At 53.0% G+C, this 26,535-nt stretch overlaps 1 protein-coding gene across 2 annotated transcripts; it reads left to right on the forward strand.

Annotated features, from left to right (window-relative positions):
* The first annotated feature begins 1,248 nt into the window (after nt 1–1,248).
* On the forward strand, nt 1,249–25,321 carry RPS6KL1 (ribosomal protein S6 kinase like 1). Of its 2 annotated transcripts, none has more exons than XM_038765680.1 (11): nt 1,249–1,336; nt 3,667–4,154; nt 7,445–7,569; nt 12,839–12,931; nt 16,544–16,591; nt 16,969–17,101; nt 17,753–18,394; nt 19,068–19,157; nt 21,796–21,878; nt 24,069–24,164; nt 24,427–25,321. In XM_038765680.1, the coding sequence occupies exons 2-11, from the start codon at nt 3,965–3,967 to the stop codon at nt 24,769–24,771; spliced, it is 1,845 nt and encodes a 614-aa protein (XP_038621608.1). In that variant the 5' UTR covers nt 1,249–1,336; nt 3,667–3,964; the 3' UTR covers nt 24,772–25,321. The 2 variants fall into 2 exon arrangements, with proteins under 2 accessions (XP_038621608.1, XP_038621609.1); XM_038765681.1 differs by having other exon boundaries at nt 24,661–25,321.
* Nucleotides 25,322–26,535: the final 1,214 nt, after the last annotated feature.

Here is a 26,535-nt window from a genome sequence, read left to right on the forward strand (position 1 = left end):
ACCACGCACACTTAATAATAATAATAATAATGATGGCATTTATTAAGCGCTTACTATGTGCCAAGCGCTGTTCTAAGCGCTGGGGAATTTACAAGGTGATCAGGTTGTCCCACGTGGGGCTCACAGTCTTCATCCCCATTTTACAGAGGAGGTAACTGAGGCCCTAAAATCCAGGCTACCAAAGCAGTAGCCCAACGGCCACAGCCTGCAGCCACAACCGTCCCCTGCTTGTTGGGGACAGGTAATTTATTCAACCGTACTTATTGAGCGCTTACTGTGTGCAAAGCACTGTACTGAGCGCTTGGGATGTGTCTGCTCCGAGAACCTAGTACAGCGCTTGCGCGCAGTAAGCGCTCAATAAATACGAGCAGCGTGGCTCAGGGGAAAGAGCCCGGGCTTTGGAGTCAATCAATCAATTGTATTTCTTGAGCGCTTACTGTGTGCAGAGCGCTGTACTAAGCGCTGGGGAAGTGCAAGTTGGCAACATATAGAGACAGTCCCTACCCAACAGTGGGCTCACAGTCTAAAAGAGTGGGCTCACAGTCTAAAAGAGGTCAGAGTCAGAGGTCATGGGTTCAAACCCACGAAGCAGCGTGGCTCAGTGGAAAGAGCCCGGGCTTTGGAGTCAGGGGTCGGGGGTTCGAATCCCGGCTCCGCCAATTGTCAGCTGTGTGACTTTGGGCAAGTCACTTCACTTCTCTGGGCCTCAGTTCCCTCATCTGGAAAATGGGGATGAGGACTGCGAGTCCCCTGTGGGACAACCTGATCTCCTTGTAACCTCCCCAGCGCCTAGAACAGTGCTTTGCACATAGTAAGTGCTTAATAAATGCCATCATCATCATCATCAAACCCCGGCTCCGCCAACTGTCAGCTGTGTGACTTTGGGCAAGTCACCTCACTTCTCTGGGCCTCAATTCCCTCATCTGTAAAACGGGGATGAAGACTGCGAGCCCCCCGTGGGGCAACCTGATCACCTTGTAACCTCCCCAGTGCTTAGAACGGTGCTTTGAACACAGTAAGCCTTTAATAAATGCCATCGTTATTATTATTATTAGACGATGGACTGAGTGAACGCAGGGATGAGTGGTCCAGAGACCCCCGCCTCCACCAGGAGAGACCATGCTGCTCCTTTAAGAGTCCTGGAAAACCCATCTGGTGGGGGATTGGTGCTTTATTCTGGGGGGGGTGGGTGGGGATGACATCATCCGCAGCCAATCAAAGTGGGGGCTCGGGCCCGGTCGGATGGAGGAGATGGCGCTGCCCAGCATCCCCGGCCGAGCATCCTCACCAAAAGAGACATCTCCAAGGATTAGTTTTCCTAATCCGGCTCAGGCAGGTAGGGCCTATTCCTGGCCCTCTTCCCCTCGGCTCCCTTCCCCCTGCACATCCCAACTCTTACCCCCCATATTCCCAGCGCGGACGCAGGGCTCCCCCGGACGAGGATCCCCCCACTGGGGTGGGGGATTGCCGGGGTCCCCATCTCCCAACATATTTATTACTCTATTTATCTTACTTGTACATATCTATTCTATTTATTTTATATATAATATATTTATATATTTTATATCTAATATGATGATGATAAAGATGACATTTGTTAAGCGCTCACTGTGATGGTGATGGGCATTTAAGCGCTTACTTTGTGCTAAACACTGTTCTCATTTGTTAAGCGCTTACTGTGACGATGGTGATGGCATTTGTTAAGCGCTTACTATGTGCTAAACACCATTCTCATTTATTACATATCTGTTCTATTTATTTATTTTATTTTGTTAGTCTGTTTGGTTTTGTTCTCTGTCTCCCCCTTCTAGACTGCGAGCCCGCTGCTGGGTAGGGACCGTCTCTATGTGTTGCCGACTTGTACTTCCCAAGCGCTTAGTCCAGTGCTCTGCACACAGTGAGCGCTCGATAAATACGATCGATTGATTGATTGATTGATCCCATGCACCCCAAGTGCCATGGGAGAGAGAGCCGGGTCGCCACACCCCGGGATGACGTTGTCCTGCAGATGCTACGGGGGCTGTGAGCAGGAATACCGGCCTGAGTGGCCCTCATTCATTCATTTATTCAACCATATTTATTGAGCGATCTATAATAAATACGATTGATTGATTGAGCGCTTACTGTGTGCAGAGCACTGTACTAAGCGCTTGGGAAGTACAAGTTGGCGACATATAGAGACGGTCCCTACCCGACAGCGGGCTCACAGTCTAGAAAGATAATAATGATGGAATTTATTAAGCGCTTACTATGTGCCAAGCACTGTTCTAAGCGCTGCACGGTGATCAGGTTGTCCCACGGGGGGCTCACAGTCTTCATCCCCATTTTACAGGTGAGGTCACTGAGGCACAGAGAAGTTAAGTGACTTGCCCTTGAATGATCTGCCCCACGCCCACCTTCACAGCTCCACTAAGTTCCCCTGGTGGTGGCCGAAGCCCAGGATATAATAATAGCGGTATTTGTTAAGCGCTTACTATGTGCTAGGCACTGTACTAAGCGCTGGGAAGGATACACAGTCATCTGCAGACGGCCCCCGACCGGAGGCAGCCTAGCCTGGAAGCTCGCTGTGGGGTGGGAACGTGTCTGCTAATTCTGTTGGAGTGGGATCTCCCAAGCGCTCAGTCCAGTGCTCTGCACATAGTAAGTGCTCAATAAATAGTAAGCGCTTAACAAATACCATCATTATTATTATTATTATTATAAATACCACTGATTGATCGATTGGTGCCAAGGGGGCCCAGCGGCCCAGCTTCCAGGAAACAGGCTCCGCGGGCTTGTGAGGCTGTGAAGGTAATATTATTATTATTATTGTTATTATTATTATTATTATTATTATTGTTAATATTATTATGGTATTTGTTAAGCGCTTACTATGTGCCAAGCCCTGTTCTAAGCACCGGGGTAGACACATGGTAATCAGTTTGTCCCACGTGGGGCTCACAGTCTTCATCCCCATTTTAGAGATGAGGTAACTGAGGCACGGAGACGTGAAGTGACTTGCCCAATGTCACACAGCAGACGCGTGGCGGAGCCGGGATTCGAAATCACGTCCTCTGACTCCCAAGCCTGTGCCCTTTCCACTAAGCCACGCTATTAATTGCGGTATTTGTTCAGCCCCGACTATGTAGTAAGCGCGGGGGCGGATGCAAGCAAATCGGGTCGGACACAGTCCCCGTCCCACGTGGGGCTCATGGCCTCAATCCCCATTTTCCAGATGAGGTCACTGAGGCCCAGAGAAGAGAAGTGGCTCGCCCAAGGTCACCCAGCAACCAATCAATCAATCAATCGTATTTATTGCGCGCTTACTATGTGCAGAGCACTGTACTAAGCGCTTGGGAAGTACAAATTGGCAACACATAGAGACAGTCCCTACCCAACAGTGGGCTCACAGTCTAAAAGGGGACAAGTGGCGGAGCCGGGATTAGAACCCAGGACTCCTAGGCCCGTCTGAGCCCTCCCCTGACCTGGGGGTGTGTGGGAGGAGGAATGGGACGCCACTGTCTCCTCTTTCCCTCCCTCCGAGCACCCCGAGACCCCGCCGTCCACCAGGCCTGGTCCCTGGCCCGATTTCAAGAGTCAGTTTCCAGCTGCCCCCGTCTCTGGTGGTTTCCAGTCCCCCCCCCCCCGTCTTCCGGACAGTCTGCCCGGATAACTTCCCCTTTGCAGGTCACCGCCGCCGGAGCCCCACGGAGCAGGAGGCGTCCGACGGTGGATTTCGGGTCCCCAGAGTCTAACCCGCAGCCACCCCCCGAACCCAGGAATCAGGAGCCCGGGAAGTTGGCGTCCGTCCCCGCTTACGAGCCGAACCTAGGCCTGGGAAAAGTAGTGGGAAGGGATGGGGCCCAGGGCCTGCGGTGACGTCGTCCTCCGGCCTCTTCCTCCCTTCCCTCGCCACCCGTCCGTGCGTCCGTCTGGTCCGCGGGGCCCGGGCTGGGGCCGGGAGTGAGCGGGCCCGGCCGCAGCCATGAGCCGGGGGTGCCTGGAGCAGATCCGGAGCCGGGTGGCCGACGGGCACGGGGTCGGGAAGCGGGATTACCTGGTGGACGCGGCCAAGCAGATCCGCTTGGCGTTGGAGCGGGACGTCGGCGAGGACTACGAGGCGGCCTTCAACCACTACAAGAACGGGGTGGACGTCCTCCTCAGCGGGGTGCAAGGTAGGAAGGCGCGGCTTGGCTAAAACCGGGAGGGAGACTGAGGTAGCGGCGTGACAGGGAGACCAGCGGCGTCGGGAAAGGATGGGGAAGCAGCATGGGCCAGTAGAAAGAGCCCGGGCCTGGGAATCGGAAGACCTGGATTCTAATCCCGGCTCCGCCACCCACCTGCTACCTGACTTTGATTAAGTCATTCATTCATTCAATCGTATTTATTGAGCGCTTACTGTGTGCAGAGCACTGTACTAAGCGCTTGGAAAGTACCAGTTGGCAACACATAGAGACGGTCCCTACTCTTCCGCGTGCCTCGGTTCCCACATCTGCCAACTGGATGTCCCTCCTACTGAGACTTCGAGCCCCAGGTGAGACCCGATTAACCGCGTATCTGTCCCAGCGCTTAGTACGGTGCCTGGCACCTAGTAAGCGCTGAACAACTACCAGAGTTATTATTATTATTATTTTAATGGCCTTTATTAAGCGCTTACTATGTGTAAAGCACTGTTCTAAGCGCTGGGGAAGTTACAAGGCGATCAGGTTGTCCCTCGGGGGGCTCCCAGTCTTCATCCCCATTTTCCAGATGAGGGAACTGAGGCCCAGAGAAGTGAAGTGACTTGCCCAAAGTCACACAGCTGACAAGTGGCGGAGTCGGAATTAGAACCCATAATAATAATAATAATAATGGCATTTATTAAGCGCTTACTATGTGCAAAGCACTGCTCTAAGCGCTGGGGAGGTTACAAGGCGATCAGGTTGTCCCTCAGGGGGCTCCCAGTCTTCATCCCCATTTTACAGATGAGGTAACTGAGGCCCAGAGAAGTGAAGTGACTTGCCCAAAGTCACACAGCTGACAAGTGGCAGAGTCGGAATTAGAACCCATAATAATAATAATAATGGCATTTATTAAGCACTTACTATGTGCAAAGCACTGTTCTGAGCGCTAGGGAGGTTACAAGGCGATCAGGTTGTCCCTCAGGGGGCTCACAGTCTTCATCCCCATTTTACAGATGAGGTAAATGAGGCGCAGAGAAGTGAAGTGACTTGCCCAAAGTCACACAGCCGACAATTGGCGGAGCCGGGATTAGAACCCATGACCTCTGACTCCAAAGCCCGGGCTCTTTCCACTGAGCCACGCTGCTTCTCTGTTATTATTATTACGCTGCGGGCCTACTGGTAACAACGGTCAGCACCTACTATGTGCCAAGCACTATACTGAGCGCTCGGACACAGTCTCTGTCCCCCTTGGGGCCCCCAGTCCAAGAGGGGGGGAGAACAGGTATCTGATCCCCGTTGTGTGGGCGAGGAAATCGTGGCCCTGAGAATTTGAGTGACCTGCCCCAGGTGGCCCAGAGGGCAAGCGGTGGAGCCGAGATTAGAACCCAGGTCTCCTGACTCTCAGGAGAGGGGAGCGCAATGAAGAAGCAGGTGTGGGGCTGCAGGCGGGAGGAGGAGGAGGAGAAGGAAGAAGTAGGGCAGAGTCCAGATGGAGAAGGAGACAGGGATTTCTGGGAGCTGGAGGCCCGGGGCGCTGGGCCCGCACAATCCTATTTATTGAGCACTTACCGCTTGCAGTGTACTAAGCGCTTGGGAGAGCACACTAGAACGATATAACAGAAACAGTCCCTGCCCACAGCAAGCTTGCGGACTAGAAGGGAGACGGAAAAGCAGTGTGGCTCGGTGGAAAGAGCTGGGGCTTTGGAGTCAGAGGTCATGGGTTCAAATCCCGGCTCCGCCAACTGTCACCTGGGTGACTTTGGGCAAGTCACTTCACTTCTCTCTCTCTCTCTCTCTCTCTCTCTCTCTCTCTCTCTCTCTCTCTCTCTCTCTCCATATATATATATATATACACACATACATATATATATACATACATACATATATATACATGTATACACACTTATATATATACATATATATGTACATATATGTGTGTATATATCTATCTATATATACATGTATCTATATACGTATATATATGTATATATACGTATATATACACGTACATATATGTACATGTGTATATATACGTATGTATATATGTTTGTGCATATATGTGCATATATGTGCATACAGATACATACACATACATCATCATCAATCGCATTTATTGAGCGCTTACTGTGTGCAGAGCACTGTACTAAGCGCTTGGGAAGTCCAAGTTGGCAACATCTAGAGACAGTCCCTACCCAATAGTGGGCTCACAGTCTAAAAGGGGGAGACAGAGAGCAAAACCAAACATACCAAGAAAATAAAATAAATAGAATAGATATGTACAAGTAAAATAAATAAATAAATAAATAGAGAAATAAATATGTACAAACATATATACATATATACAGGTGCTGTGGGGAAGGGAAGGAGGTAAGATAGGGGAATACATATATACCTATACATGCATTCATATGCATACATACATGCACGTACATGTGTGTATATGTACATATATACATATATGTTTGTACATATTCATTACTCTATTTATTTTACTTGTACATATCTATTCTATTTATTTTAGTTTGTTAATGTGTTTGGTTCTGTTCTCTGTCTCCCCCTTCTAGACTGTGAGCCCACTGTTGGGTAGGGACTGTCTCTATATGCCAACTTGGACTTCCCAAGCACTTAGTACAGTGCTCTGCACACAGTAAGCGCTCAATAAATACAATTGATTGATGGATTGATAGATTCTCTGGGCCTCAGTTCACTCCTCTGTAAAACGGGGATTAAAACCGTGAGCCCCCCGTGGGACGACCTGATCACCTTGTAACCTCCCCAGCGCTTAGTAAGCGCTTAACAGATACCATCATCATCATTATTATTATTATCAAGGGGAGGCAGACATCAACATCATCGATCGTATTTGTTGAGCGCTTACTGTGTGCAGAGCACTGGACTAAGCGCTCGGGAAGGACAAATTGGCAACATATAGAGACAGTCCCCACCCAACAGTGGGCTCACGGTCTAAAAGACTAATAGAAATAGACTAATAGAAATAAATAAAATACAGAGCTAGATCTCCAGAGAACGCCGAATGGAAGCGCCTCTTAAGGGCGATGCCCACCCGGACCACCGCTGCCGTTGGGCGGTGGGGTCTGGGGAATTGAGAATGGGGCCTGGAAGCCGGTTCTGCCCCTGAACGGATGCGCGGCATCGGGCAAGGCCTCGCCCGCCCGGGCTGGGCACCCGAGGACCGCGCGTGCCGGCCTCGGGGTGTCGACTCCATCGTGCCCACCTGTAGCCAGGGGCCTCCCTGCCGCGATCCAGACCGGAGCGGGGGTCTCGGTGTCTTTCTCCAACAGTGGACCCCAACAGGGAGCGGCGGGAAGCCGTGAAGCCGAAGATCACCAAGTACCTGAAGAGAGCGGAGGAGATTTTCAACTGCCATCTGCAGAGGTCTTTGAGCCATGGGGGCAGCCCAGGCACGGTGAGGACAATCCGCTCTGGCCGGCTGGAGTGGGAATCAACCGGGGTGGTCGTGCGGAGGATCCCCGTCGTCATCATCATCATCATCAATCGTATTTATTGAGCGCTTACCGCGTGCAGAGCGCTGTACTAAGCGCTTGAGAAGTTGGCAACATATAGAGACGGTCCCTACCCAACAGTGGGCTCACAGTCTAAAAGCCTGGACTCTCCTCCGGGGGCTAACTACGGAGAAGAGGAGTGGCCCGTGGGACTCTACCGTGACCATAGGCCGCATAAGAAGCAGCGTGGCTCAGTGGAAAGAGCCCGGGCTTTGGAGTCAGAGGTCATGGGTTCAAATCCCGGCTCCGCCAATTGTCAGCTGGGTGACTTTGGGCAAGTCACTTCACTTCTCTGGGCCTCAGTTACCTCATCTGTAAAATGGGGATGAAGACTGTGAGCCCCCTGAGGGACAACCTGATCGCCTTGTAACTTCCCCAGTGCTTAGAACAGTGCTTTGCACATAGTAAGCGCTTAATAAATGCCATCATTATTATTATTATTATTATTATAAGAAAACCGTGGCACAGTGGAAAGAGCCCGGGCTTGGGAGTCCGAGGACGGGGGTTCTAATCCCGACTCCGCCACTTGTCATTCATTCAGTCATCATCATCATCAATCGTATTTATTGAGCGCTTACTGTGTGCCGAGCACTGTACTAAGCGCTTGGGAAGTACAAGTTGGCAACACATAGAGACAGTCCCTACCCAACAGTGGGTCGATCGTATTTATTGAGCGCTTACTGTGTGCAGAGCACTTTACTAAGCACTTGGGAAGTACAAGTTGGCAACACATAGAGACAGTCCCTACCCAACAGTGGGTCGATCGTATTTATTGAGCACTGACTGTGTGCAGAGCACTGTACTAAGCGCTTGGGAAGTACAAGTTGGCAACACATAGAGGCAGTCCCTACCCAACAGTGGGTCGATCGTATTTATTGAGCGCTGACTGTGTGCAGAGCACTGTACTAAGCGCTTGGGAACTACAAGTCGGCGACATATAGGGGCGGTCCCTATCTGACGGTGGGCTCGCAGTCTAGAATGGGGAGACAGACAACAAAACATGTAGATGGGTGTCAAGACCGTCAGAATAAATAGAATTATAGCTCTATACACATCATTAACAAAATAAATAGAATAGTCAATATGTACAAGTAAAATAGACTAATAAATCTGTAGAGACATATATACAGGTGCTGTGGGGAGGGGAAGGGGGTAGGGCGGGGGGGGATGGGGAGGAGGAGAGGAAAAAGGGGGCTTAGTCTGGGTAGGCCTCCTGGAGGAGGTGATCTCTCAGTGGGGCTTTGAAGGGAGGAAGAGAGCTAGTTGTCTGCTGTGTGATCTTGGGCGAGCCACTTCACTTCCCTGTGCCTCAGTGACCTCATCTGGAAAATGGGGATTAAGACTATGAGCCTCACGTGGGACAACCTGATTACCTTGTATCTACCCTGGCACTTAGAACACCGTAAGCCCTTAACAAATATCATATTATTATGCTATTCAAACCATAAATCAGTGAATCAATAATAATAATTATATTTGTTAAGCACTTACTATTTGTCAAGCACTGTTCTAAGAGCTAGGGTAGACACAATCCCTGTCCCACGTGAGACTTCCAGTAGGAGGAAAAACAGGTGAATCCCTACTTTGCAGATAAGGAAACTGAGGCACGGAGCGCTTTAGTGCCTTCCCCGAGGCAGCAGGCAACCAGCAGAGCCAGGATCAGACTCCATGTCCTCTGACTTGCAGGCCTTAGCGCTTTCCATTAGGCCACACTGCTCCTTGATAGAACTTATGGAGCACCCAACCGAGTCTAGAGCAGTGTACTGATCGCTTGGGAGGGTACGATATCATCATCATCATCAATCGTATTTATTGAGCGCTTACTGTGTGCAGAGCACTGTACTAAGCACTACGATACGATCCCTGCCCCCAACGAGTTTTCAATCTAGTGGAGCAGAAAGACGTAAAAACTTACCAAAAAAAGAGGAAGAAGTGCTCAAATATAGAGTTTGTGAAAGCAATACTTATAAAAACATAACAGGAAGAAGTAAGTACAGACGTGCTGAGGTGATAATAGAGAGGATGGGACATAGTAGATGAAAAATTAACCAAGGAAAGCCTCCTGGAGCTGTGATTTTTGAAGACGGGGAGAACTGCGGTCTAGTGGATTTGAAGGAAGGAGGAAATTTTGGGCAGGTGGAAGGACGTGAGCCAGGGGTCGGAAGCGGGAGAGTTGGGAAGAAGGCACGGGGGGAGAGCTTGGGAAAAATAAAGAGTGTGAGCTGGGGGGCAGTGGGAAAGGGGAGTGGACAGGTGAGAGGGAGAGACCCGATGGAGTACCTTAAAGCTATTCGTCCAGAGTTTTTTCTGGCTGTGGAGAAGAATGGGGAACCAACGGAGCCTTCTCGGGACTGGAGAGACGAATGCAAAATGATGGTTTAGAAAGAAAATCTGAGCAGCGACGTGAAGTCTGGACTGGAGAGGAGAGAAGCTGGAGGCAGGGAGGCCCACAGGAAAGCTGACGTGAGACTAGCCGGGATTTGACAATCGCTTAGACCGGGGCGGTGACTATTTGTTGGAGATGGAGGGCCAGACCCGAGGAAGTTGTGGAGAAAAGAAACCAGTGGAATCTCCTGACAGACTGGATGTGAGAGGAGAGAGGAATCAAAGATAATTCCAAGGGTTTGGGCTTGGAAGACAGGTGTGGTCAACTGCGGTGGGAAAGTTAGGTAGGAGAAAAGGTTTGGGGGGACGAATGAGGAGTTCTGTTTTGGATCATTTTGAGTTCGGAGGGTCAATGGGACATCCACGGGAAGACATCCTGCAGGGAAGAGGAAACACGAGCCCGCGGATGGTGGGAGAGGTCAGGGCTGATGAGATCCAGGAGCCATCCGCGACTTGAAGTTGCGAGAAAAGACGAGCTCGTTACGGGAAGTAGAGCGGGAGCGAGGGTTTTCAGAAGGTGAGGCGGGGAGGGAATCCGAGGCCGAGAGAGGGTAGATTTTGAAAGCAGAGTGGGAGACCTCTTCTTGGGAGAGAGTAGGTGTGAGAGTTGAGAGAAAGTTGGCGAGGAGACGTTTCAGATCGACGAGGGTAGTTCGTGAGGTCGACGGGGGGAGAGAGGGGGTGATGGAGGAGGGAATTCAGGGCTGGATTAATCGGTCGGGGGAACAATTGGGCCTGGGAGCCGACGAGGGAGGAGCGACAGTGCTGCTGAACGGAAGAGAGGGCTCCAACGCAAGCGAGGATGAGTTCAAAGTTGCCCACATCGGCCTGGAGACCGGATCGTCTCCAACAACAGTACCGGGTGGAGAGAAAGCGTACTCCGGAGGGCATCCCAGTCCGGGATATAACTTGTTCGAGACAGGCTGAGAAAGGAGGAGCGGAGTTCAGGGGAGAGGCCGGCAATAAGGCCGTGGATTAGGCTGTCAGGGAGGGGCAGGGGAGGGGGCTCCGGTGGGATTTTGGTGCCTTGGGACGGATGCGGAAAGTCTAAAGATGATAATAGTGATGGTTAGCTCTTACAACACGTCAACCACTGTTCTGGGGTAGATACAAGCTAATCGGATTGGGCCCAATCCCTGTCCCACGTGGGGCTCGCGGTCTTAATCCCCATTTTACAGATGGGGTAACTGAGGGCCAGAGAAATTAAGGCACTTTTTTTAATGGTATTTGTTAAGCGCTTACTAGGGCCGAGCACCGTTCTAAGCGCTGGGGTAGACGACAAGGTAATCAGGTAGCCCCACGTGGGGCCCGCAGTCTTAATCCCCATTTTACAGATGAGAGAACTGAGGCACAGAAAAGTTAAGTGACTTGCCCAAAGTCACATACCTGACAAGTGGCAGAGCCGGCATTTGAACCCATGACCTCTGACTCCAAAGCCTGGGCTCTTTCCACTAAGCCACGCTGCTTCTCCCAATTTGCCCAGCGTCACCCAGCAGACATGTGGCAGAGACGGGATTAGAACCCAGGCCCTTCTGATTCCATGGCCCCTGCTCTATCCACTCACCCACGCTGCTTCCCAAAGATCAGAGGGCTCTGGGCGGGAAGAGAGATCGGCTGGGAATGACCAACCTAATCTTCCTTCATCTCCCTCCCTGCCAAATTCCCCCTTTAGACTTTTAGGCTCAATGGGGGCAGAATTTGTTTTACTGTTCTATCGTCCTCTCCCGAGTGCTTACTACAGTGTTCTGCACATAGTAAGCGCTCAATAAATACGACTGACGGACTGACAAAAGCCTGGCCCTTGCTCATGCGGGGATCGTCTGTCTCGGGAAGGCCTCCCCGTGGTCCCTTATAATAATAATAAATAGAATAACAGAAGCAGTGTGTCTCAGTGGAAAGAGCCCGGGCTTTGGAGTCAGAGGTCATGGGTTCAAGTCCCGGCTCCGCCAACTGTCAGCTGGGTGACTTTGGGCAAGTCACTTCACTTCTCTGGGCCTCAGTTACCTCATCTGTCAAACGGGGATTAAAACTGGGAGCCCCCCGTGGGACAACCTGATCACCTTGTCACCTCCTCAGCGCTTAGAACAGTGCTTTGTACATATACATGTATATGTATATGTATATATGTATATATGTTTGTACATATTTTTTTTACTCTATTTATTTATTTATTTAATTTATTTGTAAATATCTATTCTATTTATTTCATTTTGTTAGTATCTTTGGTTTTGTTCTCCTTCTCCCCCTTTTAGACTGTGAGCCCACTGTTGGGTAGGGACTGTCTCTAGATGTTGCCAATTTGTACTTCCCAAGCGCTTAGTACAGTGCTCTGCACATAGTAAGCGCTCAATAAATACGATTGATGATGATGATGATAGTAAGCGCTTAACAAATACCGTCATTCTTATCATTATTATTATTAATAATAGTATTTGTTAAGCGCTTACTGCGGGCCAGGCGCTGTACTAAGCGCTGGGGTAGAGACAAGCAAAGCAAGGTGGGCCCAATCTCAATCCCCATTTTCCAGATGAGGTAACTGAGGCCCAGAGAAGTGAAGTGACCTTCCCAAGGTCATACGGCGGACGAGTGGCCCTATCCCACCTCTCACCGTGGTCTCCTCTATCCCCGCTGCCTCCCATTCTTCCGCTAGCTTGTGTGTTATTCCCAGGGGATCGGCTGCGTGGCGGCCCCCCAAAAAGAGGGTGGGGGGTCCGCTCAGCCCTCCCGGAGCTGGGAATGGTCCCGCGGTCCTCATCCTCCTCCTCCTCCCCTTCTCTCCGGCCCCAGGGGTTCAGCAGCCTGCGGTTCCGGCCTATCCGAACGCTGAGCTCGGCGGTGGAGAACCTGAGGCGCTGGAAAGTGGTGGGGGTCATCGAGAAGGTAAGGGGGTGCCCGCCTCCGCCCTCTCCCCCCTGCATCTAGAAAGAGAAAGCACCGGATGAACCAAGGAGGCCCAAGCACAGACCGCAGCCCGGCCCTTCCCCTCAGGCGGCCGGAGAAACCGAGGCAAACTCCCACCCGGAGGGAGACAGGAAACCAGAAGAAGCCGCAAGCTGCTCAGCCCGGCCACTTCCCACTTCGCTCATCCGCAAACTAGCTCAATCCCACTTCTCCCAGGCCGAATTGTACTTTCCGAGCGCTCGGCACACAGTGAGCGCTCAATAAATACGACTGAATGAATGAATGAATGAATGAGAGCAGCAGGAAGTCTCATGTTGTCGCCTCTGACAACCCACAGTTTCAGGCTCACTTATTCCGAGGGTTTTTTTCTTTTAATGCTATTTGTTAAGCGCTTGCTATGTGCCAGGCGCCGTACTAAACGCTTGGAGCAATAATAATAATAATAATGCTGGTATTTGTTAAGCGCTTACTATGTTCCAAGCGCTGTTTTAAGAGCGGGGGTAATAATAATAATGGTATCTGTTAAGCGCTTACTATATTTTTATTTATTTATCATCATCATCATCAATCGTATTTATTGAGCGCTTACTATGTGCAGGGCACTGTACTAAGCGCTTGGGAAGTACAAATCGGCAACATATCATGGCATTTATTAAGCACTTACTATGTGCAAAGCACTGTTACTATGTTCCAAGCACTGTTCTTGATACAAGGTAATTAGGTTGTCCAACATGGGGCTCACAGTCTTGACCCCCATTTTCCAGATGAGGGAACTGAGGCACAGAGGGGTGAAGCGACTTGCCCAAAGTCACACAGCTGGAAAGTGGCGAAGCCAGGATTAGAGCCCACGACCTCTGACCCCCAAGCCCGGGCTCTTTCCGCTAAGCCTCGCTGCTTCTCCGATACGAGACAAGGGTAGATACAATCAATCAGTCAATCAATCGTAGTTATTGAGCGCTTACTGTGTGCAGAGCACTGTACTAAGCGCTTGGGAAGTATAAGTTGGCAACATATACAGTCGGACACGGTCCGTGTCCCACTTGGGGCTCACATTCTTAATCCCCGTTTTACAGATGAGGTAACTGAGGCCCAGAGAAGTGAAGTGACTTGCCTGAGGTCACACAGCAGACAAGTGGTGGAGCTTTGTGCTTTACCTGCTAGGCCACACTGCTTCTCCGTGATGTGGCTTGGACAATACTGGGGATTGAAGGGACGCCCGTCCGGCTGACAGTAAGAGCGTACAAGTCCGGCTGGACTCAGGGCTGTGCTACAAAATAATAATAATAATAATAGAATATTAATTGAGGTACTTTTCAAAGTGCTCACTATGTGCCAGGCACTCAACAAAGCACTGCGGCAGGTACAGTAAAATCAGATCGGATGCCATCGCTGTTCCACGTGGGTTCACAGCCTTGAGGGAAGAACGGGTATTTAGTCCCCGTTTTCACAGATGAGGAAACTGAGGCACGGATAAGTTAAGTGACTTGCCCGGTGCCTGAACACCGCCAGTGGCTAGGTTCTAATCCCGGCTCCGCCACTTGTCTGCTGGGCGACCTTGGGCGAGTCACTTCATTTCTCTGTGCCTCAGTTACCTCATCTTTAAATTGGAGATTAAGACTGTGAGCCCCATGTGGAACAAGGACTATCCAACCTGATTAGCTACTATCTACCCCGGCGCTTAGAGCAGTGCTTGACACATAGTAAGCGCTTAACAAATACCCTCATCATCATCATCACCGAGGTGATGCTCCCGGAAGGGGAGGTTCAGATCCTGCTTCTGGCCCGGAATGCCCTCCCTCCCTCCTTCCTTCCTTCCTTCCTTCCTTCATTCAATCGCATTTATTGAGCACTTACTGTGTGCAGAGCACTGGACTAAGCGCTTGGAAAGTACGAATCAGCAACAGACAATTGCTCTGTCCCGCTTCAGAGCCTTAGCGAAGGCCCATCTCCTCCAGGAGGTCTTCCCAGACTAAGCCCTCCTTTCCTCTTCTCCCTCTCCCGTCCGCATCGCCCTGACCTGCTCCCTTTATTCATCGCCCACACCCAACCCCACAGTACTTACGTCCATATCCGTAATTTATTTATTTATATTAATGTCTGTAAGCTCGCTATGGGCAGGGAATGTGTCTGTTCATTGTAATATTGTACCCTCCCAAGCACTTAGTACAGTGCTCTGCACAGAGTAAGAGCTCAAAACATATCTATTCTATTTATTTTATTTTGTTAGTATGTTTGGTTTTGTCTCCCCCTTTTAGACTGTGAGCCCACTGTTGGGTAGGGACTGTCTCTATATGTTGCCAATTTGTACTTCCCAAGCGCTTAGTACAGTGCTCTGCACACAGTAAGCGCTCAACAAATACGATTGATGATGATGATGATAGTAAGAGCTCAATAAATACAACTGAATGAATTAATGGGAGTGGGAGCCAAGTAGATCCTGAAACCCAAAATGGAGCTCAATTCCCCCCCCAACTCTGGCTAGAGCAATTAATAATAACAATAATAATAATTGTGGCATTTAAGTGCTTACTATATGCCAGGCACTGCTTTACAAGCTAATCGGGTTGGATATAGTCCCTGCCCCACATAGGGCTCACAGTCTCAATCTTCATTTTCCAGATAAGGGAACTGAGGTCCGGAGAATAATATTGATAATAATAATTCTGCTACTTGTTAAGCCCTCACTATGTGCCAGGCGCCCTAAGCAATCAATCAATCAATCAATCAATCATATTTATCGAGCGCTTACTGTGTGCAGAGCACTGTACTAAGCGCTTGGGAAGTACAAGTTGGCAACATATAGAGACGGTCCCTACCCAACAGTGGGCTCCCAACAGTCCAACAAGCAAATCAGGTTGGACACAGTCCCTGTTGAACGTGGAGCTTACGGTCTCACTCCCCATTTTACAGATGAGGGAACTGAGGCCCAGAGAAGTGAAGTGGCAGGCCCGAGGTCACACAGCAGACACGTGGCGGAGCCGGGATTAGAACCTGGGACCTTCTGGCTCCCGGGCCCGGGCTCTCGCCACTAGGCCAGAGCAGTCACGGCTGCTTAGACTTTTAGACTGTGAGCCCACTGTTGGGTAGGGACCGTCTCTATATGTTGCCAACTTGTACTTCCCAAGCGCTTAGTACAGTGCTCTGCACACAGTAAGTGCTCAATAAATACGACTGATTGATTGATTGATTGATTGCTTAGGGGAAATGTCAGCATCGACCTCGGGGAGACCTCCTGGAGGATCTCTGCTGAATCTTTCACAACATTAAAATCTCCCAAGGAAACTTTCGCATCCGGGGCAAGTTCTCCTAACCTGCTCCACGGGGGCCACCACCTCACCCTAAATCAATCAATCGTATTGACTGAGCGCTTACTGTGTGCAGAGCACTGTACTAAGCGCTTGGGAAGTCCAAGTCGGCAACATATAGAGACGGTCCCTACCCGACAGCGGGCTCGTGGTCTAAAAGACTAAATCCCCCGACACCTTCGGGGGAGGGAAACGAGGCCTTCTCCGGGGAGAAGGGGTACTGGGGAAGGTGGGTGTCCTTGGGGGGCAGCTTGGGTGACGACCTCTGCCCTCCCCCAAAATATAGGTGCAACTGGTCCAGGATCCGATCACCGGGGGCATCTTCGTGGTGAAGGTAGGTGATGCTTTCCGGAGGATCTCCCTTAAGCCTCGGGGGGTCTGAGATTTCCGGAGTCCCGCACAGCCACCCCAGGACTCCAACCGAACTCCTTCCAGAGTCCTCTGGGGGACTGGCGTCCGGAGAGACGGGGGTCCGGGCTTCCCAGACGGAAAACAGCAGCGGTTTGGTGGCTCCGGGCAACCACGTAGTCCCCGGCAGCCAGGGAGGGGGCCGGGGCTAGCGGTAGGCCTGGGGGAAAGGCGGGAAGCGGTTGCCCTCCGCCCCCTCCCCGAGGATGGGTTTGTGCCCGACTTCCCGGGAAATCACCGTTGATTTCCACAATCACCAGTAATCACAATCACAAACGGGGGGGTGTCCGTCCTGTCCCCAAGAGCCTCCCCAAGTCCCACGTGGAGAGCCGCACGCGGCCGACCGTCATCCCCCGCGGGGTCCCCTACATGGCCGAACTGCTGCACTACTACGCAAGCGAAGACTCCATCTTCCTGCACTTGGAACACGTGCCCGGTGAGTGCGTGGCCAGAGCGCCCCTCCACTCGCGCTTTCGAGCGTACTGAGCACTCCCGGTGCGCGGGGCACTGTACTAACCACCTGGGAGAGAAACGACAGATACGTTCCCTGCCCACAGTGAGCAGACGCAATAGGCAGTCCCACGTTACTTTTCCCCAAATCCTCAACCTCCGGGGTGGGAGGGGGTCCTCCCTCCAAGCCCCCTGGCCTCGAAACCACCCCCCAACTGCCTCCCTTCCTCCACTACTGCTGAGGGCTGCTTCCCATCGGCCTCCGGGAAGAGCAGCCCACCCCGAGGTGGGAGCGCGGTCCCCCAGGGAGCGAGGGGATGGAGTCGGGGGGCGGGGGGAAACACCCACCCACACGGCCGTGGCTCTGGCAGCTTCCCTCGGGCCGTAGCTGCCCCCCGAGGTGGCGACGACAGAGTCGAGGCCGGTCGGGAAGGGATCGAGAAGTGGGGTCCGGCGTGGGAGATGGAACCCAGGAGGTTTGGGGGAGGTCGGATCCACTCCCAAGGGGCCAGGCCTAGCTGATTTGGGAGACTTCCTCCTCTCCCAGGTTTCGGCACGGGGGACCGGAGGGGGTCGGAGGCCGGAGGGAACTCACCCCCCTCCCCGTCTCCCCCTCTGTGTTTTCGGCCCGGCCCAGGGGGGCTGCTCTGGGACCATCTCCGCTCCCAGTACCCCTCGCGGCAGCGGGCTGCCGCCCACAGTCCCACCAGGCCGGATCCCAGCTCCGCTCGGGACCGCCACGGCGGGAAGGGAGAGGATCACCGGAGCCTGGGCCCCTTCTCCCAAGCACGGAGCAGGCGGCGCCTCCCTGCCACGGAGACCCCCGAACACCCGGACGCTGCCTCCGGACCCCAAGGCCAAGCCCGGTCGGGAGGACCCGATCCTCAGCCGGGGCATGGTGAGGGGTCTGGGCGGTTTGACCTCCGACCGGCAACCCCCTCCAGGACAGACGCCGCCCCTCTGGGTCAGCCCTCCCCGTCTGCGAAGGGGATCTCCAAGCCCCCCGGCCCGAAGCAGGGCGAAGCGGGGGCTGAGCCGTCCTCCCAGCCGGTGGGCACGGCTGAGGCCGAGACCGCTCGGTCCCCGCAAGGCCCCGGGAGTGCCCGGCGGCCCGTCCAGAGCCGCCATCCGGCCGAGGGGACGGGCTCCGGGTGGAGCGTGAGTGAGGACCTGGTTCGGCAGTGGGCTGCCGAGATCCTGGTGGCCCTCGAGGGGCTCCATCAGCAGGGATTGCTATGCCGGGACCTCAACCCCCGAAACCTGCTGCTGGATGCTACCGGTGAGCCCCCACGCCCTCGGGCCCTTGGGCTGGGGTCGGGGGGCACGGTGGGGAGGGAGGCGTCACTTCCAGGGCTGGAAGAGAGCCGAGACACTGTACTGAACGCTTGGGAGAGCATGCCCCGACGACGGTGGTAGATAGGATCCCTATCTCCAAAGAGCCTACAGTGCTGTGAGCCCATTGTTGGGTAGGGCCCGTCTCTAGATGTTGCCGACTTGTACATCCCAAGCGCTTAGTACAGTGCTCTGCACACAGTAAGTGCTCAATAAATAGGATTGAATGAATGCCGAGCTCCCCGACCCGCCACGCTTCCTCGGGCTAGAGAGGAGCTCCCTTCCAGAGGCCCCTCTTCCCGTCGGGCCGGGCCTTCCGAGGGTCGGGGTGGGATCTGCCTTCCCAGAAAACTGCCCGTTCCCGTCCAGGTGGGATAAGTTGGGAAAGACGGCCGTCGAGTCCGCCGAACACTAGCTAGGATGACATTGCGTCCGGTTTGCGCGCGGTTGTCTGGTTGTCGGCTGGTCTGCTCACGAGCATGTGCGTACGTGCACACGCCTGGGGTCAGAGTGTTCCCTCGAGCGCTCCGCGGTTCTCCCCGCCGCCAAGTGCTAGCGTCTCCTTCATCTTCCTCCTCTTCCCCCGCGCCTCGCCGACCTCCGACCCCTCGCCGGGAAAGGCCACGTCCGTCTCACCTACTTTGGCCAGTGGGCCGAGGTGGATCCCCGGTGCTGCGGCCAGGCAGTGGAGAAACTGTACGGAGCCCCGGGTAAGGACCCCGCGTCCCGTCCCCGGGGTCAGCCGGGCCGGGGGTCCCGGACCACTCGGTTTCCCACTTAGACCCTCCCAAGCCCCACGGGATAGACCGCAAAAAGGATCCCTCTTGGCCCTCCCGTCTTGGCCTCGGTATGTGGCGGGGCCAGAGGACGAGGTTGCCAGGGAGATCATAAGAATAATCAATAACGATGGCATTTGTCAAGCGTTTACTACGTTCCAGCCACATTTGGATCCGAGCAAATCAGTGCTTTGCACATACTAAGCGCTTAATAAATGCCATCATTATTGTTATTATTATTTGGATCCAAGCAAATCAGTGCTTTGCACACAGTAAGCGCTTAATAAATGCCATTATTATTGTTATTATTATTTGGATCCAAGCAAATTAGACCGCAAAAAGGATCCCCCTGGCCCTCTGTCTTGGCCTCGGTATGTGGCGGGGCCAGAGGACGAGGTTGCCAGGGAGATCATCAGAATAATCAATATTGATGGCAGTTGTCAAGCGCTTACTACGTTCCAGCCACATTTGGATCCGAGCAAATCAGTGCTTTGCACATAGTAAGCGCTTAATAAATGCCGTCATTATTGTTAGTGTTATTTGGATCCAAGCAAATCAGTGCTTTGCACATAGTAAGCGCTTAATAAATGCCATCATTATTGTTATTATTATTTGGATCCGAGCAAATCAGTGCTTTGCACGTAGTAAGTGCTTAATAAATGCCATCATTATTGGTATTATTATTTGGATCCAAGCAAATCAGTGCTTTGCACATAGTAAGCGCTTAATAAATGCCATCATTATTGTTATTATTATTTGGATCCAAGCAAATCAGTGCTTTGCACATAGTAAGTGCTTAATAAATGCCATCATTATTATTATTATTATTTGGATCCAAGCAAATCAGTGCTTTGCACATAGTAAGCGCTTAATAAATGCCGTCATTATTGTTAGTGTTATTTGGATCCAAGCAAATCAGTGCTTTGCACATAGTAAGCACTTAATAAATGCCATCATTATTGTTATTACTATTTGGATCCAAGCAAATCAGTGCTTTGCACATAGTAAGTGCTTAATAAATGCCATCATTATTATTATTATTATTTGGATCCAAGCAAATCAGTGCTTTGCACATACTAAGCGCTTAATAAATGCCATCATTATTAGTACTATTTGGATCCAAGCAAATCAGTGCTTTGCACATAGTAAGCGCTTAATAAATGCCATCATTATTAGTATTATTTGGATCCAAGCAAATCAGTGCTTTGCACATACTAAGCGCTTAATAAATGCCATCATTATTAGTATTATTTGGATCCAAGCAAATCAGTGCTTTGCACATACTAAGCGCTTAATAAATGCCATCATTATTAGTATTATTTGGATCCAAGCAAATCAGTGCTTTGCACATAGTAAGCGCTTAATAAATGCCATCATTATTAGTATTATTTGGATCCAAGCAAATCAGTGCTTTGCACATAGTAAGCGCTTAATAAATGCCATCATTATTAGTATTATTTGGATCCAAGCAAATCGGATCGGCCCCACGTGGGGCTCACAGACTCAATCCCCATTTTACAGATGAGGTAACTGAGGCCCGGAGAAATGAAGTGACTTACCCAAGGTCACAGAGGAGACAGGTCTACATGTTTGGTTTTGTTGTCTGCCTCCCCCTTCTAGCCTGTGAGCCCGTCGTCGGGTAGGGACCATCTCTATACGTTGCCGACTTGGACTTCCCAAGCGCTTAGTACAGTGCTCGGCACACAGTAAGCGCTCAATAAATACAATTGAATCAATCAATCAATCAATTGTATTTATTGAGAGCTTACTGTGTGCAAAGCACTGATTTGCTCGGATCCAAATGTGCCTGGAACAAATGAATGAATGAATGAATGAAAGCAGTGTGGAAGCAGTGTGGGTCAGTGGAAAGAGCCCGGGCTTTGGAGTCAAAGATCATGGGTTCAAATCCCAGCTCCGCCAACTGTCAGCTGTGTGACTTTGGGCAAGTCACTTAACTTCTCTGTGCCTCAGTTCCCTCATCTGTAAAAGGGGGATTAAGACTGTGAGCCCCCCGTGGGACAACCTGATCCCCTTGTAACCTCCCCAGCGCTTAGAACAGTGCTTTGCACATAGCAAGTGCTTAATAAATGCCATTATTATTATTAATATTATTATTATTATTATAAAAAGTGGCAGAGCCAGGATTAGAACCCATGACCTTTCGATTCCCAGGCCCAGGCTCTAGCCACCACCCCATGGCGCTCCTCTGAGATGGGCACGGGCCGGGGGCTGAGGGTGGCCGGGGTCCCCTGCCCGGGCGGACCCGACCGAGGGAGCCCTCGGCTGCACGCGGAAGCGGCGTGGCTCAGTGGAAAGAGCCCGGGCTTTGGAGTCAGAGGTCATGGGTTCAAATCCCACCTCTGCCCATTCTCAGCTGTGCGACTCTGGGCCAGTCGCTTCACTTCTCCGGCCCTCAGTGACCTCACCTGTAAAACGGGGATGAAGACTGTGAGCCCCCCGTGGGCCAACCTGATCACCTTGTAACCTCCCCAGCGCTTAGAACGGTGCTTTGCACATATAGTAAGCGCTTAATAAATGCTATTATTATTATTATTACCTCCTTTCTCCCCAGAGGTGGGCGGGATCGCCGAGCTGACCGAAGCCTGTGACTGGTGGAGCTTTGGGTCCCTGCTGTACGAGCTGCTGACTGGCACCGTGAGTAGCCCGGGGATGCGGCTCAGCGGTGACTGGCAGGTTGGGATGCGGGGCAGGGAAAGGAAGAGCCGGCATTTCCTTGGGAGAACGGGCCAGGAATGGCCGGCCACGGCATCGCCCCCAGTTCTTCACCTGCTCCAGCGCGGCTCAGTGGAAAGAGCCCGGGCTTTGGAGTCAGGGGTCATGGGTTCGAGTCCCAGCTCCACCACTTGTCAGCTGTGTGACTCTGGGCATGTCACTTCACTTCTCTGGGCCTCAGTGACCTCATCTGTAAAAGGGGATGAAGACTGTGAGCCCCACGTGGGACAACCTGCTCACCCTGTAACCGCCCCAGCGCTTAGAACAGTGCTTTGCACATAGTAAGCGCTTAATAAATGCCATCATCATCATCTGGCCCGAAAACTGGGCAACGAAAAGAGTTTCCGCTTCCTCCACCTGCTCCCCGCACCGATCCCCCATCATGCCACCCCACTGCCTTCATCATCATCATCAATCGTATTTATTGAGCGCTTACTGTGTGCAGAGCACTGTACTAAGCGCTTGGGAAGTACAAGTTGGCAACATCTAGAGACAGTCCCTACCCAACAGTGGACTCACGGTCTAAAAGGGGGAGACGGAGAACAAAACCAAACATACTAACAAAATAAAATAAATAGAATAGATACCTTCAGCGTAGAGAAACAGCATGGCTCAGTGGAAAGAGCTCGGGCTTTGGAGTCAGAGGTCATGGGTTCGAGTCCCAGCTCCACCACTTGTCAGCTGTGTGACTCTGGGCAAGTCACTTCACTTCTCTGGGCCTCAGTGACCTCATCTGTAAAAGGGGATGAAGACTGTGAGCCCCACGTGGGACAACCTGCTCACCTTGTAACCGCCCCAGCGCTTAGAACAGTGCTTTGCACATAGTAAGCGCTTAATAAATGCCATCATCATCATCCTCTGGCCCGAAAACTGGGCAACGAAAGGAGTTTCCGCTTCCTCCGCCTGCTCCCCCCACAAATCCCCCCTCATGCCGCCCCGCTGCCTTCAGCGAAGAGAAACAGTGTGGCTTAGTGGAAAGAGTCCGGGCTTCGGAGTCACAAGTCGTGGGTTCTAATCCTGGCTCCGCCACTTGTCAGCTGTGTGACTTTGGGCAAGTCACTTCACTTCTCTAGGCCTCAGTCCCCTCGTCTGTCAAATGGGGTTGAAGACTGTGAGCCCCACGTGGGACAACCTGCTTACCTTGCGTCTACCCCAGCGCTTAGAACAGTGCTTGGCACATAGTAGCGTGGCTCGGTGGAAAGAGCCTGGGCTTTGGAGTCAGAGGTCATGAGTTCTAATCCCAGCTCCGCCAGCTGTCTGCTGCGTGACTTTGGGCAAGTCACTTCACTTCTCTGTGCCTCAGTTCCTTCATCTGTCAAATGGGGATGAAGACTGTGAGCCCCACGTGGGACAACCTGCTCACCTTTGATCTACCCCAGCGCTTAGAACGAAGCTTAGCACACGAGAGTGTGCTAAAGACTTAGCACACAGTCTTTTAGACTGTGAGCCCACTGGTGGGTAGGGACTGTTTCTAGATGTTGCCAACTTGTACTTCCCAAGCGCTTAGTACAGTGCTCTGCACACAGTAAGCGCTCAATAAATACGGTTGATGATGATGATGATGAGAAGCGGCGTGACTGCGCGGAAAGAGCCCGGGCTTGGAAGTCGGAGGTCACGGGTTCTAATCCCGGCCCCGCCCCTTGTCGGCTGGGTCACTCTGGGCGAGTCGCTTCACTTCTCTGAGCCTCAGTGACCTCATCTGTCAAATGGGGATGAAGACTGGGAGCCCCCCGTGGGACAACCTGATCACCTCGTATCCCCCGCCAGCGCTTAGAACGGCGCTTTGCACATAGTAAGCGCTTAACAAATGCCATCATCACTATAGTAAGCGCTTACCGTCATTATCATCCCCTGCACCGCTGTGGCTGGGAGACTGAGGAATCCGGCTCCACTCTGAACGGTGGCTCACGAAGCCGGCAGGCTGTGCCGCCCGGCCGGACCGTCGTCCACACCCGGCCCTCTCTCCGGGGGCCGGTGGTGGGGAGGGATGGAGGCCCAAGCCCCCCACCTCTGACAAGTTGTTGCCAACTTGTACTCCCCAAGCGCTTAGTACAGTGCTCTGCACACAGTAGGCGCTCAATAAATACGATTGATTGACTTTATCTCTCGCAGGCGCTGTTTCAGAGTCACCCGGCGGGGATCCAGGCCCACACCAAGCTCCACCTGCCCGAGGGGCTCAGCCCAGTGGCCTCGTCCCTGCTCTCCGAGGTGAGCGCGGGGGGTGGACGGGTCGGGGGGCGGGAATGGGAGACCCCCCCAAGCCGAGCCCAAGGCAGGAGGATGAGGCGTCCCTGACCTGACTCTCCCCCAGAAGTCGGGCCTATCAGCGCTTTGGACAGTGCTCAGCGCCTAGTAAGCGCTTAACAAATACCGTCATTATTATCATTATTGCCAGAGAAGGTGTCAAGGGTGAGGGTGGGAAATGGGGAAGTACTGCTTCTCAAATGGAAGCCCCGGTCTCGGCCGCCAGGCCAGGAGAGGAAGCTCCTCTTCCGCGTCCGGAAACCCCCAGGCTCCCGGATCCTCCGTGCCCGCACGGGAGCCTCGGGAAGACCCCTCTCCGCCCAGCCCGGTGAAGGCCCGGGACGGATGTTCCGGGATGGATCCCAGGATGGATTCGGGCCCCCGGCGGGGAGGAAGTCCGGGCAGGGATCCCGCGCCCCTCTTCCCGGTCACCAGAAGTCGGCCCTTCGTCTCTCCTCAGCTGCTGCGGTTCGATCCCCAGTGTCGACTGGGCGCCGGTGGCGGTGGAGTGGACAAGTTGAAGGCCCATCCCTTTTTCAACGCCGTCCAGTGGAGTAATCTGCTGGGCTAGAGAGCCGGGGAGGAGGCCCGTGCTCTGCAGCGGGAAGCTGTCCGAGGGTCAGGCCTGGAGGGGCCATCCGGGGAATCCTCTCCTGATCGGGGGGCTCGGCAGCTGGGTGGTCCTTCCCACCCCGGAGCAAGGCTTGGTCGCCGCCCCGGGCCTCCCCTCCGTCCCCGCCTTAGCGTGCCGGTCGGTGTTCCCCCAGAAGCCCCCCGAACTGGACTCGGGCTCCCCCTCGGCCTCCCCCGTGCCCTCGGCCGATCGCAAGGGAGTCCGGCTCAGAGCGGGGTTTTCTACTAATTTGGCGATTCTCTAAGCAGCTGTCGAGATTCCCCAAACACAGGTTAGCTCTTCCCGCCTGCCTCGATGTGATCCCTGTCGCATTCCCCCGCCGACTGCCTTCCGAAGGTTAAAAATCCCTTAGCCCCGAAGAGCAGGGCTAAGGCGGCAGTAACGGCCACGGTACCCGAGAAGCGGCACGGCGGAGCGGCTAAAGCCCGGGCCTGGGAATCGAAAGTCGTGGGTTCTAATCCCGGCTCCGCCACCTGTCTGCTGTGTGGCCTTGGGCCAGTCACTTCACTTCTCCGGGCCTCAGTGACCTCAACGGGGATTGAGATTGTGAGCCCCCCATGGGACGAGGGACTGTGTCCAACCCTATTTGCCTGTATCCATCCCAGCGCTTAGTACAGTGCCTGGCACATAGTAAGCACTTAACAAAACCATTATTATTACCCTGCCAACCACCCCTTTCCAGTCCCTTGTTGTCCCCTCCCCGCCCTTCCCTGCTAGCATCTCCCTCCCTCTTTCATCGCTTCTCTCCCACCTCCGGCCTGCTTTTTGTAAAGGCGGGGAGGGGGCGTCTAAGACGGAGACCCACGGTGCTTCTCCTGCCTTCCTCTCTCAGTCTTCCCTCTGCCCCTCTCTCCTGCTTGAGGGCCTGCCAGAGGCCACTAAAGGGCAAGTCACGGGTCAGGTCAGGGACGCCGCTGCCCGGGGCATCTGCCGTGTGACTTTCGGCAAGTCGCTCCACTTCTCTGGGCCTCGGTTACCTCACCTGGAAAATGGGGATTGAGACTGCGAGCCCCTTGTGGGACGGGGACCGTGTCCAACCCCGTTTGCTTGGACATATCCCAGCGCTTAGTACAGTGCCTGGCACGGCGTAAGCGCTCAACAGATACCACTGTTATTACTACAGATGCCGGACGGGAGGGGAGGCTCAGCCTATGCATGATTGAGGGGGGCAGGGTGGGGAAAATCAACCTCTCGTTACCTCCCTCGGCCCCCACGACGTACAGTGCTCAAATAAAACGTTTCAATCGATGGATCGATCGTGTTGCGTGCTCACTCTGGGCAGGTTTCCTGCTTATCTAAGAGGGGAGCCAAGTCCCCACCCAAGATCTAGGGGATACCAAGCCCCCCTTTGACCCCCTGGGGCACAGAGTGAGCGCTTCACAAATACCATAATTACGATTATCATTATTATCGTGCATTACGGGCCCGGGCTGGACCTGGGGGAGATAAAGAGCCGGTTTGGAAGCCGCGGAGGTCGGAGACACTGGTTATCCTGCGGGGCAAGGTTCAGATAACTGAGGCTCCAACTGGCCAGAATCCCAACCAAGTCCACGGATCGGGCGGGATGTGGCTTCCTTAGCTGCCGCCCTCCACGTTGCCTTCCCCCCCAAGAAAGGGACCGGGAAGAGACGGGCGACGGGGACCGCTCGGATCTGGCCCGGGGGGTTCGACTGACCAGAGTGGGCTCGGACTCCGCAGAGG

Source organism: Tachyglossus aculeatus, chromosome 23 (genome assembly GCF_015852505.1).
Source record: "Tachyglossus aculeatus isolate mTacAcu1 chromosome 23, mTacAcu1.pri, whole genome shotgun sequence".
Taxonomy (NCBI): domain Eukaryota; kingdom Metazoa; phylum Chordata; class Mammalia; order Monotremata; family Tachyglossidae; genus Tachyglossus; species Tachyglossus aculeatus.